The sequence below is a fragment of the Solenopsis invicta genome, chromosome 5 (genome assembly GCF_016802725.1).
Source record: "Solenopsis invicta isolate M01_SB chromosome 5, UNIL_Sinv_3.0, whole genome shotgun sequence".
Taxonomy (NCBI): domain Eukaryota; kingdom Metazoa; phylum Arthropoda; class Insecta; order Hymenoptera; family Formicidae; genus Solenopsis; species Solenopsis invicta.
This window is the reverse complement of record NC_052668.1, coordinates 21,171,396-21,188,491: the sequence shown is the minus strand read 5'-3', so window position 1 is coordinate 21,188,491 and position 17,096 is coordinate 21,171,396. Positions and strand designations below refer to the sequence as shown.

At 35.6% G+C, this 17,096-nt stretch overlaps 1 protein-coding gene across 1 annotated transcript in view; it reads right to left on the bottom strand.

Annotated features, from left to right (window-relative positions):
* Positions 1-17,096, bottom strand: part of LOC105195131 (muscle calcium channel subunit alpha-1) — a 64,377-nt gene that overhangs the window by 24,554 nt on the left and 22,727 nt on the right. Inside the window, 20 exon segments of the mRNA XM_039449845.1 lie at positions 520-607; positions 890-1,056; positions 1,167-1,296; positions 1,427-1,541; positions 1,729-1,838; positions 2,326-2,498; positions 4,852-4,943; positions 5,071-5,191; positions 5,372-5,464; positions 5,543-5,660; positions 5,824-5,975; positions 6,203-6,276; positions 6,407-6,552; positions 6,817-6,919; positions 7,721-7,887; positions 9,318-9,421; positions 9,568-9,764; positions 11,477-11,629; positions 11,855-11,958; positions 15,166-15,305. Of these exon segments, the coding sequence (XP_039305779.1) occupies positions 520-607; positions 890-1,056; positions 1,167-1,296; positions 1,427-1,541; positions 1,729-1,838; positions 2,326-2,498; positions 4,852-4,943; positions 5,071-5,191; positions 5,372-5,464; positions 5,543-5,660; positions 5,824-5,975; positions 6,203-6,276; positions 6,407-6,552; positions 6,817-6,919; positions 7,721-7,887; positions 9,318-9,421; positions 9,568-9,764; positions 11,477-11,629; positions 11,855-11,958; positions 15,166-15,305 (2,547 nt within the window).

The following is a 17,096-nucleotide window of genomic DNA, read 5'->3' as shown; positions in this document are numbered from 1 at the left end:
CTCTTTAAGATTTTAATGAATATTCACGAGACGAATTTCTTAATTAAAATTTAAAATATGTCAATGCATTTTGCAATATATGAAAAAATCTATAGAGACATTGTTGCATCAATCATTTCATATTGGTCAAGAAAATATTGATGATAAATAATATTTTATCGATAGTAATAAATAAATCCTTCGCGTAATAACAGTTGTCGCGTGTTGATTCCCGCGTAACGAGAGTCTTCGATACATATACGGGGATGAAATAAATCTTGTTTCGTTGTTAACGTCATTTTTCTGGAGTTAGCTCGGCGCTCTTCCACCATTTGTGTGAATAATTGCAATTACGCGTACGCTTGGCGATCAACGTCGAACTAACGAAAGCGACTCTTTAATCTAGCTGGCTAGTGGGCATTACGGTATATTATGCCTTTGGCATATTATTATTATTTTACATACTACGGTAGGGCGTATGCTGTGAACTGGGCCAGTTTCAACGAACTTAGAAGTAGGTGAGACAAATGAAAGAGATACCTTTAATCCCTTAGCGCGATTGATGGCACGCAGCGGCCTCAGCACACGAAGCACTCGGAGCACTTTGATAAAAGAGAATGCGCCAGGTCTGCAAATAAAAAAAATAAATAATGATATCGATATAAAGCAAGTCAAATGTAACAAACAAATATTTTTAATAATTTGACAATCTTTAAAGTAGTTGAAACTTTTTTTAAAGAAACTGCCTTAGAATTTAATGACGACATTTGCGTTCTTCTTGTAAAAAGTTGCACGATTACAATTGTAATTAATTAAAAAGAACAACTTTGTCTTGTGACTTTTTCATTTTTTTTACTTTACAAGACTAGATTTTTTTATGTCAGGATATTAATATAAAATACAATCGTACTTGGCTGCCATGGAAACGAGAGAAGCGACTACGACGAGAAGATCGAGCAGATTGAAAGCCGATCGGCAAAACGCGCCCTCGTGTAAGATGAAGCCGTATGAGACCATTTTTAGGCAGATTTCGATCGTGAAAATAGCAGTGAAGAAAATGTCGAAGTGTCCCAATATCTATAACATAAAGCGCACACAAATTATTCCATTAGCTATATCTTGAACAGATATTTCAATAGTTTTAAAACTAAAAGACTATAAAAACAATTTATCTTGCGATTAAATACATCATTTCTATCCGTCTTGGTTCTCAATGGATCTTCGGCAGCCAACATGGCAGAAGAAATCATAATGCACATCAATATCATGTTGCCGAAGTAACTGTGATTACAAAACCAATGGCAGAATACGCGAAACCTGCAAAACACGATCGAAAAGAAATGATTTAGAGTGATGAAAAGAAAGAAAAGATTAGAAAAGTTTAATCAAACTATTTTTATTTTTATAATTAAGACAGTTGAAATAGTTCTTTGAAAAGCTTTTATACCTATTAGTGCTTGAAAAAATAAAGAATGCCGAACCGACTGGGATCGGTTCTTTCTTGACGGGCGCGTTGTACTCGGACATTCTTCGCGGTCTAGCCGTCACTTCCCGTCCATCATCTGTAAAAAAAAATGATCTCTTTTCTTGTTTTTACAGTTTTACCGAATTTCATTTTACTCGCTTGATAACTTTTTTAACGGGGAATATCGAGATCTTGGAACAATTGGATGAATTAAGAATCTTCCTTTTTTTCATTTCAATTATTAGTTCCTGAAAAACAAGACAATCAGATTAATTAATATGTACCTTGCGTTTCTTCTGGCTCACATTCCTCCTCTTCCTCTTCCTCCACTTCCTCGTCGGATTCAACGTTGATTCGCACTTTATGCGTATTCATATCTTCACTTTTCTCTGACCTGCATAATAAGCAATAATTACTCGATATAAGTTATGTTCTAAATTTGTTCTTTTAAAATAGATATTTTTTAATTTAATTTTAATTTTTTACTTTTTTAATTTGCTTTAGAAATCTAAAGAATATAGAAAAGTATTTAAATAAAAGATACTACATTTTTTCAATATACAATATCTTACGAGGAAGAAGATAAAGTTCTTCAATTATCTTCAAATACTAAAAGAATTTAGTATTCATAAAAGCAGTATTAAGTAACAATTAAGCTTTCTAATGAATGGGACTTGAGAACAAAAAAACTTAACGAAAATTGCAATAATGAACTGCTATGTGTATTTAGTCCTTAAATTACGATTATCGACTTTTGCGAATTCTCTTGAGCTTCACGAATCCTAATAACGTTGCATAAGGAAGGGTGCGTAATAACGTTCTTCAATCTCGTTAATGTAATAACGTACTTCGTTATATTACAACTGCGGAAGAAAGCTTACGTTTCGGTATCGAGTGCAGCCTCATAGTCCTCCATTGTCTCGTTAGGATCGTGTTCGAGATCTGTACCAGCGCCCTCATCCTCTCCTTCGATCCCCTCGCCACCGTCATCGCCAGCTTCACCGCTGAGTTCGTCCCTTGCCAGCGACCCACTGCGAGATTTATTTTTCTCGGCCTGTAGGGGTAGAGGAGGGTAGTTTATCTGCCAAGTGATTTGGTCAAAGGTAACAGACGATTGCGCAATCAGTAGCAACGGTCTCGCACAAAAAATATCCCAGTGAAATGCAATAACAACCAGAAAGAAATCTGGGGATATAATACTATTGATTGAAATAAGATACATAGGACATTACTTCGATAAAAGTCAAGTCCATTGATTTAACCAATGAAATTTTTATTTGATTTTAATCGAGTTTTCATTGATTTTTTTCTCTACATTTTAAATATCTCACACATGACAAGTCCATTGAGTCCCTTCATTACGTCTGTCAAAAAAATAATCTGGAATTAATTAAAGGATTTATTGGAGAACACAAATTACATTTATGTTAAATAATGTCAAATAAAATATTTGTTCTCGGACTAATTAAAATCTATAACTAACATGTGTCCCCCGATGATTAATATCATTATCATGCAAAGCTCTCGCTACGAGTCGATAACGCACGCGCATTCGTAAATATTAACATAAAGTATATCAGTACACACACAAATATTTGATTTATTGTTATCGTGACGTATTTGTCAAATTCCCAAGTCAATTACGTCTCGTTAATTGCTCTTGTGTAAGGCACAATTTGTCCATTGTTCGCGAGAAAACGCGAATTCGTCGGTATCGCTTTCTACGTGTAAAATCGAAAGACGGTATGAATATTGGCAGTAAAAAGTTCGATGCGAGAGCGAGAGCAATAAACTTTTTTTATTCACAATCTGATTGTGACTCGAAAGCGCAACTAGCGTTGCAACAAGGCTGCAACTTTTTTTTATTGCTTATAAAAAGCGCCGTTAGTAAACAATAATACGATCCGTATATTCGATTCAAACATTAATTCCATTTCAAACATTTTATACATTTTATTTTTCCATTAAAGACAGAATGAAATGTTAAAAAAAAATTATATATTCCCCTATGTGTGACAATTACAAAAAAAGTGCTTGACACGTAAACAAATTGGAAAACTGCTGAATACACAGTGTATAGCGTTATACTTATGACTAACAGGACGTACATCTCATACATTAAAGGAGCGTACGCATGAAACTTTAGACGATCATAATTTTCGCCGCGTAATCAACAGTTTTTCCTTAATGTTGTTTAGTTGTTATCCACAAACATGATTAATCAGCTTTCGAACTTTGCTGCTGTGGTTTTAAACTACCTTACGAGTGAAATTGCATTGCTTGCGTCGCGTAACTTTCGTGAATTGCAACGGCTGCACATTCACGATGAAAGAAGCCTGACGTTGCACAGGCAATTCTCTGGTCTCCGTATAACACTTGTATTCATTTGATCAGTTCCATGTCAATTTAGATCAATTTTAGCTTAGGGGGGTAAAATTAGAGATTGACCAAGTTATCTGTCATTAAAAATAAATAGGATGTTCTGGGATGTTCTGGGATATTATGTGTTTGACGTTATTTATATGTTGGATCTCTTATTTTGAAATTACTGTATGTCACATATGTTTCTTCGGTGAATTAATATTATTAGAACGATCGATTTCACGTGATAAAATCCTTACCGAATTATAGGAAGAGAATTAGAACAGCTCTTTTTATCGCTCTTTATACGCACGAGCATTAAACGTGACGTTCATTTACTCTCACTCGAGGATAGGCGTCGTCTTGTCGTCAGCAGTCTTCAGTTTCATTCGAGCAGACTCGTATTGTCCGTAAATGTGCATCGTAATATTCACCACTCGCAAATGCTTTGCATGCGATGTAAAGACGCACTTCTCCCGAGAAATCGTGCGGCCGAATTAGCCTGATCGTTTATGGAAATCCGGAGGAAACAACTCGTTCAAGAGTTATGCGACTCCGTAATTCTCGTAGTAAGGCGATACGTATATAATTTATTACTTCCCCGCGTTCTCTTGTGTCAAGGTCTTACTTATATCGAGAGGCAACATATAATTGTGTTTTTTCATTAATTTAATGGAAGGATAAAGTGTGTCATTCAATAGAGAAGAAAAATAAAGAACATTCTAATATAATATTGTGTACATTGTACCAAACAGAAGTAAAAGTTATTATGAGTTATTATTATTATTATTATAGATTATTAATTGTTATTATAACAGATTTTTAAAAGAATACGATTTTTGTTAATGAGAAACACGAACCTTCATTGACAAAATAGGGAGAAGATAATTTTCTTAATAAAGTGAATTTATAATGACCTATTGTGCATATATAATATTATTTATAATATTATGTTTAGTGCTCAAAATCATCGGCAATCTAATATAGTATGTATCTATGTTCATTATCGTGTGCATACTGTGTGTACGCTGTACAATCAAACTTACCTCCTCCTCGGCCTCCTTTTCGATGGCAGTCAGGGACTCGGCATCAGCGAGATTGTCGACGGCGATAGCCAAGAACACGTTCAAGAGAATATCTGCATTGCTATCTTCGTCAAGGATTGATTAAAATTTATTAAATCTGTCCGAATCGATATCACACTGCGCGGAAAGAGGAAGAAACGATTGTTTCGTCGCCAAGTTGTCTTTTCGATAAAAGGATACAATTACCGCATATGAAGAGGATAATGAAATAAACACAGGCGAGCACCCCGAAGCTGGAAACACCGCCATAAGCTTGGATTCCGACGTACATCACAGCGTTCCAATCCTCGCCGGTTAATATCTAGATATGCAAAAGCCGAGCGTGCCACATTATTTTTAGAACCGAGAAGAAAAATAGAGATGCAGAAATAAGAAATCAAATCAATCTCGGAGTCTTCGTAATAAATCAAGAATGCAATTTTGCGAATGGAATTTTACGGAATTGTATTTGAGTTTCTTTCTTCGTAGTATGGTTATATACCTGAAATACGGTGAGCAAGCTCTGCCAAAAACTGTCAAAATTGTGACGCTCTTTTACCTCCGTGTGATTGAAATTGAACTTTCCACCGAAGACCTATTTAAAAGATAAATTTTAAAACGACGTTTGCGTTATTAACATCACGTTATTACGAATACTTGACGCTGAATCTACCTGCATGCCCAAAAGTGCGAAGATCACGATGAAAAGGAAAAGCAGAAGCAACAGCGAGGCAATCGATTGTATCGAGTTCAATAAAGAGGCCACTAAATTCGACAGTGATCTCCAATATCTGTGAACAAAAGGATAACGCAAATTCAATTTTATTGCGCCTGCTTGTTTCGCACATATTAAAATTTAACTTATTTTCTTCAAAGATACTGCCATGTAACATTATATTCATAATTTTGCAGAGTTGGAATAGACGTACATTTTATAAAGAAATCTGTACTCACTTCGTTACTTTAAATACCCTGAGCAGCCGGACGCAACGAAGTACGGAAACGCCAAGAGGCGGCATTACTTTTGTACGTGTAAGTATCAGTTCGGTAATCGAGCCGATCACGACGAAGCAATCGAAACGATTGAACAACGAGACGAAATAACCCTGCGAAGTAAATAACAATGCTTGAGGTTTAATAGATGTCTTTTTAATGCTTTTTAACAAAATACCGCATATGTTTTTATTTCACTAGGTATTTCCGTGCCTTGTTAATATAAAGATGTATATCAATAATTATAAATAATGAATATTAATTGAGCGATGTAATGTTGATTAATTTCATCGTAATTTCGAGTATCGAAGAATTTAGAAAATGCTCCTACGACACTCACCTGAAAGCCTAAACTGTACATTTTTAACATCATCTCCATGGAGAACAGCACGATGAAAAACATATTCGTAATTTCTGGTGGCAAAAGAAGAGAACTCGTGTTACGAGACGCATTATTGAAGGCGTTGGGGCGGGCGTATAATTAAAGGCAAACAACAAGTCGTCGTTATTACCACAGAGTAGCGCGACGCACGATGATATTTACCTTGAAATGTGTCCAACCATGGCGGCTGACCGTAGTGTTCCGTGGCGAGAACACCAGTATTCAAGAAGACCAGAACTATGATGAGCCAATAGAAGACCTGGGACTTCACAGCCTTTCTACAGGCTCTTCGCATCCGCCTGTTCACTCTGCGAATCGTCGCAGCACAATGCGGCATGTAGTTTAAACTTGGCTTGTATACACAAACGCTTAGAGGATCTTTAAGCTTGTCAGATAAATGACGCTTTGATCTCTCTACTACGACGTTTCTCAATACGCGAAAATGCTTTCTACAGTCTATTATTTGCGACAATGATTATTGCGAGAGATTATTTCTTTCTTAAAATGAACTTTAAATGGCTTTAAAACTGGAAGATTTTGAAAGGCGATTTTCAGAGTCGAGATTTACCTACCTGTCGAAATCCCGTTTCTTCTTTTTCCAAACGGACTCCTGTTGGATCCCTTCTTCGTCACCCTCCAATTGGTCCGTACTCTCTATTTCGTTCTGCTGCTTAGCTATGTAATATTAAACGTTCAAACTCAGTCAATTAATTAGAAACCCTCAACTAGGGAGGGAAAGTTATTTCATCACGTGGAATTGGATTTGGAGTGAACAACTTCTCAAATTTAATTTACACACTCCTACACGCGCTTGCATAAATGTACGATATATATTGCAATTAGATAAAATTCTCTGGTTTATCCAATTACTATATATAATTATTTTTGCTATATACGTATTTTCTCTATCTTATCATAAGTAGATTATCTTTAATAAATATCGTTATAAATTTTCAATATTATTTTCAATAAATATCTCTATACATAGATAAATATTCTAAGCCGGTTACTCAAAGAATATTGTCTTAATTATAATCTTACGATACATTCATTTACTTGGAACAACTAATATTTACTTCAAATAAACTTCTGTGTATACACAAAAAAATACACACTGTAAATTACTTAAATTTACATTATTTAACATAAATAATGTAAATTATTTTACAAATATTTCACAAGTTTATAAGCATTAAATTATTTAATATTTAAGTCAAAAATAATAAGTTAAAACAAAATTTCCGTTTGTTTATTATTTTGACTTTTCTTTGATACAATTTTGGTATTTCTTCGAAAAAGTATAAAAATTTTTTTTTAGTATACGAATGAGTTTTTTTTAAATTTATAATTAAACACATATTTTAAAACAAATATCAAGAAAATACTTTTTGTTAAAGCTTTTCGGAGTATACTTATTTAAAAAAAGACGGAGTCTTCTTTTCTTAGCAATAAAATTTTCTCTTTGCACATACGTACTTTTTCCATCTTGCATCATTTTTGGCTCGTCAGTCTCCGGCTCGATGTCCTCGGCTTGCGTTATCCAGTCGAGGTAACCCCTGAGATCATCCTCGATCTGTTGTTTCTCCCTGAGCTTGTGAAAGTCGCCACGCGCCTTTGCCTTCTCTCTCTCCTTGGAAAATTCACTGCACGAAAGCGGGATAAGTGCATGTACGGTTGCGTCGCGTCGTAATTAAAGGTACGGCGCACGAGACGCGTAATTGGGACATTCAAAGGCAATGAAACGGAAATCGAGAAACGCGCGTGAAAAGAGATCGTCTTTATTTGACCGCACTTCTTCGAACTCGTTCAAACGAGGACAAGTACAACGTAAATACGTCTATGTTTCGTATCTGGAAACATCCAGCGAAACATTTCTCCTCCGACAATTTTTCTTCTTTTATGCGACAAATAGAACGGAATTGATTCGTGTCACTAAGGATCTAATTATCCTGAGGACAACACTTCTTGATGAACGCGCATCTCAATAAAGTTTGAGACCGTTCCGCTATAAATTTTGAATTTTTTTTCATGATTAATCAGGATGTTTACTATCGAGAAAAACCGAGATAACCTAGAATTTTCAAGGAATTTTTTTTTATCCTTAAAATTCATGGATTTTTATGGGATTTTATGTACTCAAGAAAATGTTAATTTTGCTTTTAAATTTTAATTCTATCTCTTTCTGACAAAATTGTTTCTTTGATTTTTTTTCTTGATAATATAAATGTAAAATATCGACAATCGATTAACAATAAATGGCATGCATTTTTTGTGATTATCTTTGTGATTAAGGAACATTAAAGGATATAATAAAAGTTATTGTATTATAAAAAAATTTTTTAATTTTACCTGGAATTCTGAATAAAATTTCTGAAAAATTCGAGAATTCTTAGAGATTTCTTTTACAAAATTTAAATAAATATCCCGTTATTGTCCAATTCTTTTTATCAAATCTTTTTATTGAATCTCGAAACATTAATAAACGTGTATCTCTGGTATCGACACTTTGACTGGTCTTCAAAATGTATTTCAAACGTGCATTTTTGTTATGCTTCCGATAAGGGTTGCGCGCGTGGCGTTAAGCGGCGGATAAAACGTAAAAAGGGAAGGAAGTTAAATCGCGCTTGTCATCGATATCGTTTTCACGCTTCAATTAGCCACGTATCCTTTATCGATACGCAGCGGAGTGTGTGCGTGTATATGTGGTATCATCCTAAGAAAGAAATATTTTTATCTCGGTCCCTTGCCTCTCCCCTCCCCTTCCTCCGCCCCCTCATCAAGGATTACAGAACTTTGCAAGGATAGATGTCACAAGCCGCTTCATAAGCCGGATTAAAGCGATCTTTAAAGAATTGCTTTAAGGATCGCGGAAGTTTGAAAGCTTATTATCTCGTTCTATCGGTAAATATCGGTAAATTGATCTATTCGTAGATAAAACACGTGATATTCATTCTATTATTGCCAATATTTTGTGAAATTTAATTAATCAAATAAGAACTGCAATCCTTGGATTTCAATTTATTTTTTTCGTGACAACGACAGTCTGTAGAATAAATTTTCCGTCGGTACTTACCCGGACAACACACCGAGAATTAGATTCATCACGAAGAAAGCCCCAAAGATGACCATCGAAATGAAGTATATCCACTGCCACGTACTTCCCATTGCATCCTCGATCTAGATAAAACACAATTGTGTATAGATTAAATATTTAATATAGTGCAGTACAGAATATTATAGGAATGCATGAGCATCCGTATTCTTTTTTGTTTAATCCTTGATTAAGTGAGATTATTAGATACACAATTATGCAGCGACTTTACATTATAAAGCACGTCCGTCCAGCCCTCGAGGGTGATGCATTGGAAGACCGTGAGCATGGCCAGTCCGAAATTATCGAAATTCGTAATGCCGAAGTTAGGACCTTCCCAGAACTGTTTGCTGCATACGTAGTTAGATCCGACTTGAGAGCAATCATAGCCGCCATCGCCACATGGTATCGGTTTTGGCATCATCTCGTCTGTGATATAAAAGTAAATCAAATTTTTTTAATTCCGGCGGGATAACGGTAATTGCGGAGCGTAATAATGTCGGCACTCTGAAACTTCTAATTGGCTCGAGTCGGCCGAGTAAACAAGAGTTTAACGTATCATAATAACATGTTAAAATGTTTGCACATTTTTCCACGTATATATTATGCAAAGCGGCTTGAGACCAGCACCTTTCTCCATTAACAGTAAGGCGACTTGCCTTTCTATCTCGCGCTTCTCCGATATGTACACAGGTCGTTTAAAGGAGCTCTGTTAAACTCGTTGCTTTGTTAAACTTTAAATTACGTTGGCTTGACACCGCCAACACGATAAATCGTATCTGTATCTCTTATCAAATTAAAATAATGAACGTAATTGCTAGCTAATTATCTTATCCATTATAGCAGTACGTAAATACAGGACAAAGAAGTATCGAAAGCGCAATTAAAATAACGATTAATTTATATAAATTAATTTTAATTAGACAAAGCAATTAATCTAATTAATTGTTAAAATTAATATTGATTTCTCTACAATCTCCTATGTGATACATAAAAATACGTAATAGAATATATTGTACACAAATAACTAAACTATTAAGTAATTAATAAAAATTAATTCTACTCAGCTAGAATAATCAATTATCAGTTGTTTAATTAAAATTAAACTTGAAAGGCTTCTGTATATAGTAAACTAGAGAGTTATTAGGAAATTTATAAGAAAAATGTGTAATTACTAAACATATTCTCTCTCTGTCTCTCTTCGTATTTTTTTTTGCACATTCCTGTAAATCAGCTGTTCATAGTACGAGTGGTACTATGGCAATTCACGTGTGCGCTTTTGCACTAATAATAATTAAATGTTAGTTGTGCATCCGTGCCTCAGTTGAATTGTATTTAAAATAGCCGTCCCGACGGAAAGTGTGTTTTGGGGCTAAACCGGAAATTCCTCTTGGGAGCTTTCTCCCCGGATCAACGTATCCAATTTTTTTGTTTTAATTACCAAGAGACAATCTAGAAACGTCTGCAATTGTGCAATAATTCAACGGTTTTCGTGACATTTCACATTGTTGCTCTCGTTAATTTTTTATTTGGCTACTTGATAGTGAACAAAAGGCAAATGCAGATAAATTTTTTATATATCAAAAAGTCATGATGTAAATTTTAGTGCCATGATTATTTAAAAATTTGTTGTAGCCTCATGAATAAGTATTTTATTTTTTAAACATAAAACCAGAAAACTATATAAATTTTTTTAGAAAATTTATATTACATGAAATAACTATTACATATATATGTATATTTATTAATATTAATATAAATGTCTACTTCTACACGATATTATTTTAGGTATACACGTATAGAATCTTTTGAAAATGATTATTTACTTTTCGAGAGATAATTTTAGCTTAAATATCATGAAGAATTTAACAGAATTATGTCAAATGCAATTGTACAATGTACAATTCTTAGTGCAATTAAATATTATTTTTAATCATACATTAAATAAGTTAGTTATAAAGTAATGTTAGAAAAATATGAAAATTGAGCTTTTCTGAAGATCCAAGTCCTCTATCTAAGAAGTATTCAAGATACAGTTTAAGAGCACCGACAAAGAGCATCCTCAATTACCGTCATGAGAACTTTGTTGCATATATTAAATTTATATTGGAAAAATCTTGAAATATACAGAATGCACTTACTGGTTATATTGTGCCGGCACGTTTTATGCAACTTCCCGGAGAACAGCTCGAGGCCGATGATGGCGTAAATGATGATGACGAAGAGAACTAATAAAGCAATGTGCAAAAGTGGTACCATCGCCCTCAAAATTGAGTTTAGGACCACCTGAAGACCTATGCAGATGAATTTATTTTTATTAATTATGTGTCATTTTCATTAATGTCTAAAACTGCAACACACTTGAGAAACAAATTATTACTCAAATCTCATTTATAAATTGTGTCCAAATTTTGTTAATTTTTATTATGATCTTTCTTTCTGTTTATTCATGAAAATAAAATTATCCAATCACGTTTACATTAACATTTTGAACGGTCTTAATATTTTGAAAATCTTACTTGGAACACCGGAAACCAGCCTAAGAGGACGTAGAACACGAAACGCCCTTAAGGCCTTGACGTCGAAACCCTTCATGAATGTCGCTAACACCGTGCTTATCATTCTGCAAAGAGGAACGCAAAAAATGTTTCCATATAACAGACGAGGATTAATGACTTGATGATAAAATGGAGACTTGATAATGAGGGCTGCGAAAGTCATTTTCCCAGAACATAATTTGTCCCTGAAGAAAAGAGCTTTATGTGCCAAGGCTAATAGCACTATAAACACCCTAGCGGTATTTACGGGAACATTTATGAGGCATAAAAATGAGGGGTGAGAAGAAAAAAAAATTTTCTGCAATAAATAAGACTCCCTGAAAAAGGGAAACTAGCTTTCTAGTATCCTTTTGTCTTCGACACGTATGTACAATCTTTTGTGTCACGCTTTTAAATTGCGATGTTCTCGCGGATATTCGACGAACGTGACGTCGTCGCAAACGAGCCGAGATAAAGGTTGAATCGTTAACCGGAAGGAAACGATCGCAATGGATGAGACAATTTCGAATGTTACCGGCGGTGGCATTTTCCTCGTGCATTAGGCTGCATGTCATTTGAATAATGGCCCACTAGTAATGGTCGACTAGAAAGGGGGGGGGGGAGAGGGGAATGGGAAAATGGATGTGTGCAGCATGTTCTCTCTCATGGGACCGATTAAGATGGATCGATTCACCGTATCGTTAATCGAAAACGATAAAGTTATCGATCGACAAGTCAGATATATGCGAAACGCTCGCCTTCGAAACAGGTAGTTACGCCTGTCGATCGGAATCCACCGTAATCCGGGATAGACTTTATGAACAATCCGCGCTACTTGCTGCGGAAATAAATTCGCATCGCGGATCATTAACCGGGAAAACAGCGGGGGGTTGGTCGACATGCTCTGTTTGTCAAACTTCTCCGATGTTTTACGTGCACACACGTGCATCCACGCTGGGTTCTCTCGTCTCTTTATCCTGTAAAAATCGATGATCGTGCGTAAATAGGGTACCATTATTTACGTCATGTATACATAGTCCGTTACGATATTGTGGTAGTAATGATTGCGTAAAGGCGTATCGAGACCCAACGCCGATATTCAGCTTACATAGTACCGTTTCCATTTGTGTAACAAGAGATGTTACAATCGCATTTAATGATTTTTGATACCTTTTATCCGCAAATCTACCGCAAGTGGAATTAATTTTTTTCTTTATGGAACATTGAAGAAACATGATATTATTTTTTTTAAGAAAACAAGGCGTAAGATAAATGTTTCAGTAACCGGGATATCTAAATAATGTAAAATCAAAATTGTTGAATTTTTGGAAAGATGTTACAACATAAAATGATGTAACTACTGAATATAATCAATTAGAACATGAAATACAAAACCTTATTATACTTAACATATAAAATGCTTATTAACGTAAAATACGAAAATCTTTTAAATTATTTTGAAAATAATAAAAATTTGTAAAGTATCTGAAATATCTTAATGAATCAAATACTTATTTTTATTCTTAACATATATTTACAAAATAAATAAAAAAAAGATTATCTTGGCAAATACATAATTTCCTAAAAAAAAAATTAAGAATTATCAAGATAAACTTTAACCTGGTTCTACAACAAATTTATTTTTTTTTACATTAATTTTTATAATATTTAAAATAACTCATCTTAGAAATATCTTAAAGTATTTAAAGATTACAATCAAAATTTTAATATTATAAAAAAACACATTTAAGATTAATGATAATAAGCTTCCATATAAGTGTCCTAATACAGGGATATGTTCAGTCACTGAAACGTTTATTTTATTGCGTAAAATTCTGTTAAGTACCTTGTAGAGATGTGATTTAGCGATCACGAATGTAAATCCCACGTGTAGAATCAATCCGCGAAATATTAAGTGTGGTGGGAGTTATCAACGCTTAACCGTGTGAAAAGGGACAGATCCATTAAAGTATTATCGACTTAAGCGGCACTCGTAAAATTTCAATCCCCGATTCGCGCGCTTGTTGTACCCCGCTGGATTTAATTTACACGCGCGAATCGTAACATTATGTCTATCGTATAAGAATGTTCCGTCGATTTCCCACCTATCGGTTTTGCAATAATTCGGCTGGTAATTCCGTCATCTCGTCGCAACGAACGTCGAGGAAGAAATTTTCGAGCAATATTTCCTTCCTTCCGGCGCCGCCGTCTTCGCCCTCGTTCGACGCGCCAATTTCACTTTATTTACGCTTCGCGAAATACATGGCCGGACCGACTCGTTCGTAAAGCTCGGCGCTTAAATCAATTTTATTTCCGTAGCTTCGGACGCTCTCGCGCATACTCGCGTTTTTATGAAATAAATGCGACGCGCAGCTTCCGTGTTTGTTCGCAGCGCGAGTTTCACAATTTTCACTCTACTTTTTTTTTTTAATATGTACACGAAAACACGAAAATACAATAACTCCGTGAAGAATAACTTCGTTTATGTGCTTCCAGCATAATCGATATTTAATAGAGCGAGTGCGAAATCGCTTTATTATTTATGAGACTCGTTTTTAACTCCTATAAATATTAAAGTTTCACTGATGAAGGCTTTTTAGACTGCCCTAGCAAACTCTGTCGATATTCTCCGCCGTAAAACAAAATTATGTATTTTAATATGTTTTTAATTCCATTGAAAATATTTATTAGATATAATTAGAAATATTATAACTCGCCCGTCGTTATGTCCAATATTGTATCTACGATAAGCGAACGTCAAACTCGAGTTGTACTACTTGTCGCTGCGCCTTAACGTTCATCGAACGTCATCGACAGTGTGTGCACTGGGAAGACATCACCAGGTGTAAACTATCCACCGCCTAAGTGTATATAATCGCCACGCATTATCGATTACGTCGGCATTGGTCCAATTAACTTGCACTCGATATAGGTTGTTAGCTATCTTCGTCGACGCTCGCCCACCGGCCATCGAATTCGGGGAAGAGCGAGTGTATTATTAAACGACGTCGGGGATATTATTGCTATAAGGGTGCTTCAAGGGCGCGATTTTTTAACAGTTTCCATTCATTAGAAAATTCATGAGGAAAGATGGATGAATCTGGGGGGAAAACGACGGCTAAATCTCTCTCCTGAAATGTGATAGAGAGCGAATAAAAATTGGATGAAAGAAGTTGTTTAATTTTATTATAATAGTTTAACTCGGATCCAAGAGATTCAGTCAATATCCTTTGAAATCCGCCTAAAGAGACGCTCAGCGAAGGGGACGAGAGTTTCAAGGTTAATGTACTCACCCAATCACGACTATCGTGAAATCCAGCAAGTTCCAGCCGTTGCGGAGGTAAGCTCCTGGATGCGCGGCGAAGCCGTAAGCTATGATCTTCATCACGCACTCCACCGTAAAAATCACAAGAAAAATGTACTCTATCTTCTCCTGCAACACCAGAGGAAAAATCGCCGTGAAAAATATGAAGGGAGGTGCACTGGCGTAGATCGATCGCTTCTAAAAGAACCTTTGAGGAAGGTTACAAATAGAAAGGCCTCACGTGCGCTGCCGTCTTAGCGTCGGAAAGAGGCCACTTTGATTGATAAGCGTCAAGCTGAAAGACACTTTCGCAATTTTCGATCCTGCGACACGTCGGTTCGGCGTCAACGGGGGTGGCAATTAAAGCAAGCGGTGGAAACAAATGGCGGCGGACTGCAATTAAAAACGCACGAGACCGAGAACACAATGTTTCGCGCGCACGTACACGGACGTCTTCGTTAAACATTTAAAGCACGAGCGTCGCGGTTGCAGTTGGATTACGGCGAGTTACGACGAGAACGTGATCGACGCTAACCGCTCGGGAAAAGGGGTGTCAACGCTCACCGATATTTTTTTCAAAGACTTGCAATATTTTTTTATTTACAAACGCGAATAACCTGTTGCGCTATTCTTTCTTAGAAAATTTCTCATCTCGCTCTAACGTGATTAGATACTGCGATAACAAGAACCTTAGCAAAACTCTCTTCCAAATTTCGAAACTTTAACCAACTCATTATATGAAGCCACGAAATTAATTAATTATCATGTCATAAATGTTCAACTATGCAAAAACTGTATAACATTGTTTGGAACTTGTTTCTGGATATCTCTTTTTTTAATGATAATCAATTACGGAGGATTAATAAATTTAATAATCCCAACAAAATTAAACCACGGATTGAACGGTTTTGCTAAAGTATCTAAAAATATAAAAAACTAACTACAAAGCTGTAACATAAAATTTAATAATTCTGTCAGACTATCAACGTAATTATGTAGAATAACCAAGCTGGTTACTAAAATATTCAAATTTGTTTGCATTGTTCATTATACTTGAGCGTCCTGCGTAATTATTTTGATGGCCCAGCAAAACTATTTTCAAATCTGTATCTATTTAAATTTTTAAATACTTGAGCAAAATTATTCTTTTTGTGAATTTATTATAATTTCACTCAATGTAATTTAAGCACAGAATCGAATTGATTAAGAACAAGAAAAAAACGCAAAAGCAGATATGTATTTTATAAAGCGCACTGACCGAGTGTAAAATTAATTTTTCGATCTCAATCACTCGTCATTAGCGCGTCGACAATAGTATCGACAATAGCATTGCCGGCTATCGCACAAAAGGATTAATCGACGCATAACGTTGTGCTTGCGGCGGGCAGGGTAAGAACGACACAGGCCTTGGTGAGAAAAACAAGCGAAACAAAAGGAAGAAGCGGTGGGTTAAAAATAAGGCTGAAGAGCACTCGCTTGTACACATCAGAGGTAGGGAAAAAAGCCGCTGCGCGCGAGAAGGCGCACAGGGGTGGTGGATGTTAAAAGGGAAGTTGAAAGGCGCGAACACGGCCACAGAGAGGACACGAACCCTCCCTTTTTTCTTTTTTTTTCTCTTTCTCCCGCGCGCGGCATCCATTATGTTTAATTTCCGAAATCGATCGATTATTGGCCCGCTCAAATAGGCTCGAAGCGCACATTATATCGCCAGCCGCTCGTATTGCTCGCCGATGTGTGACACGTGGGCGCCGCATTACATCACTTTGAAGACGCGAAGTAGAAAATAAAGTAGAATGTGAGGCGGAACCCTTCTAAAAGTTTTGATGGCGCGTTGTCTTCTTTCATATTTTATTATTTATTCTATATCTTGCTTTATCTTGCTTTTGAAAATCTGAATATTATCTATTCATTTAGCACTTT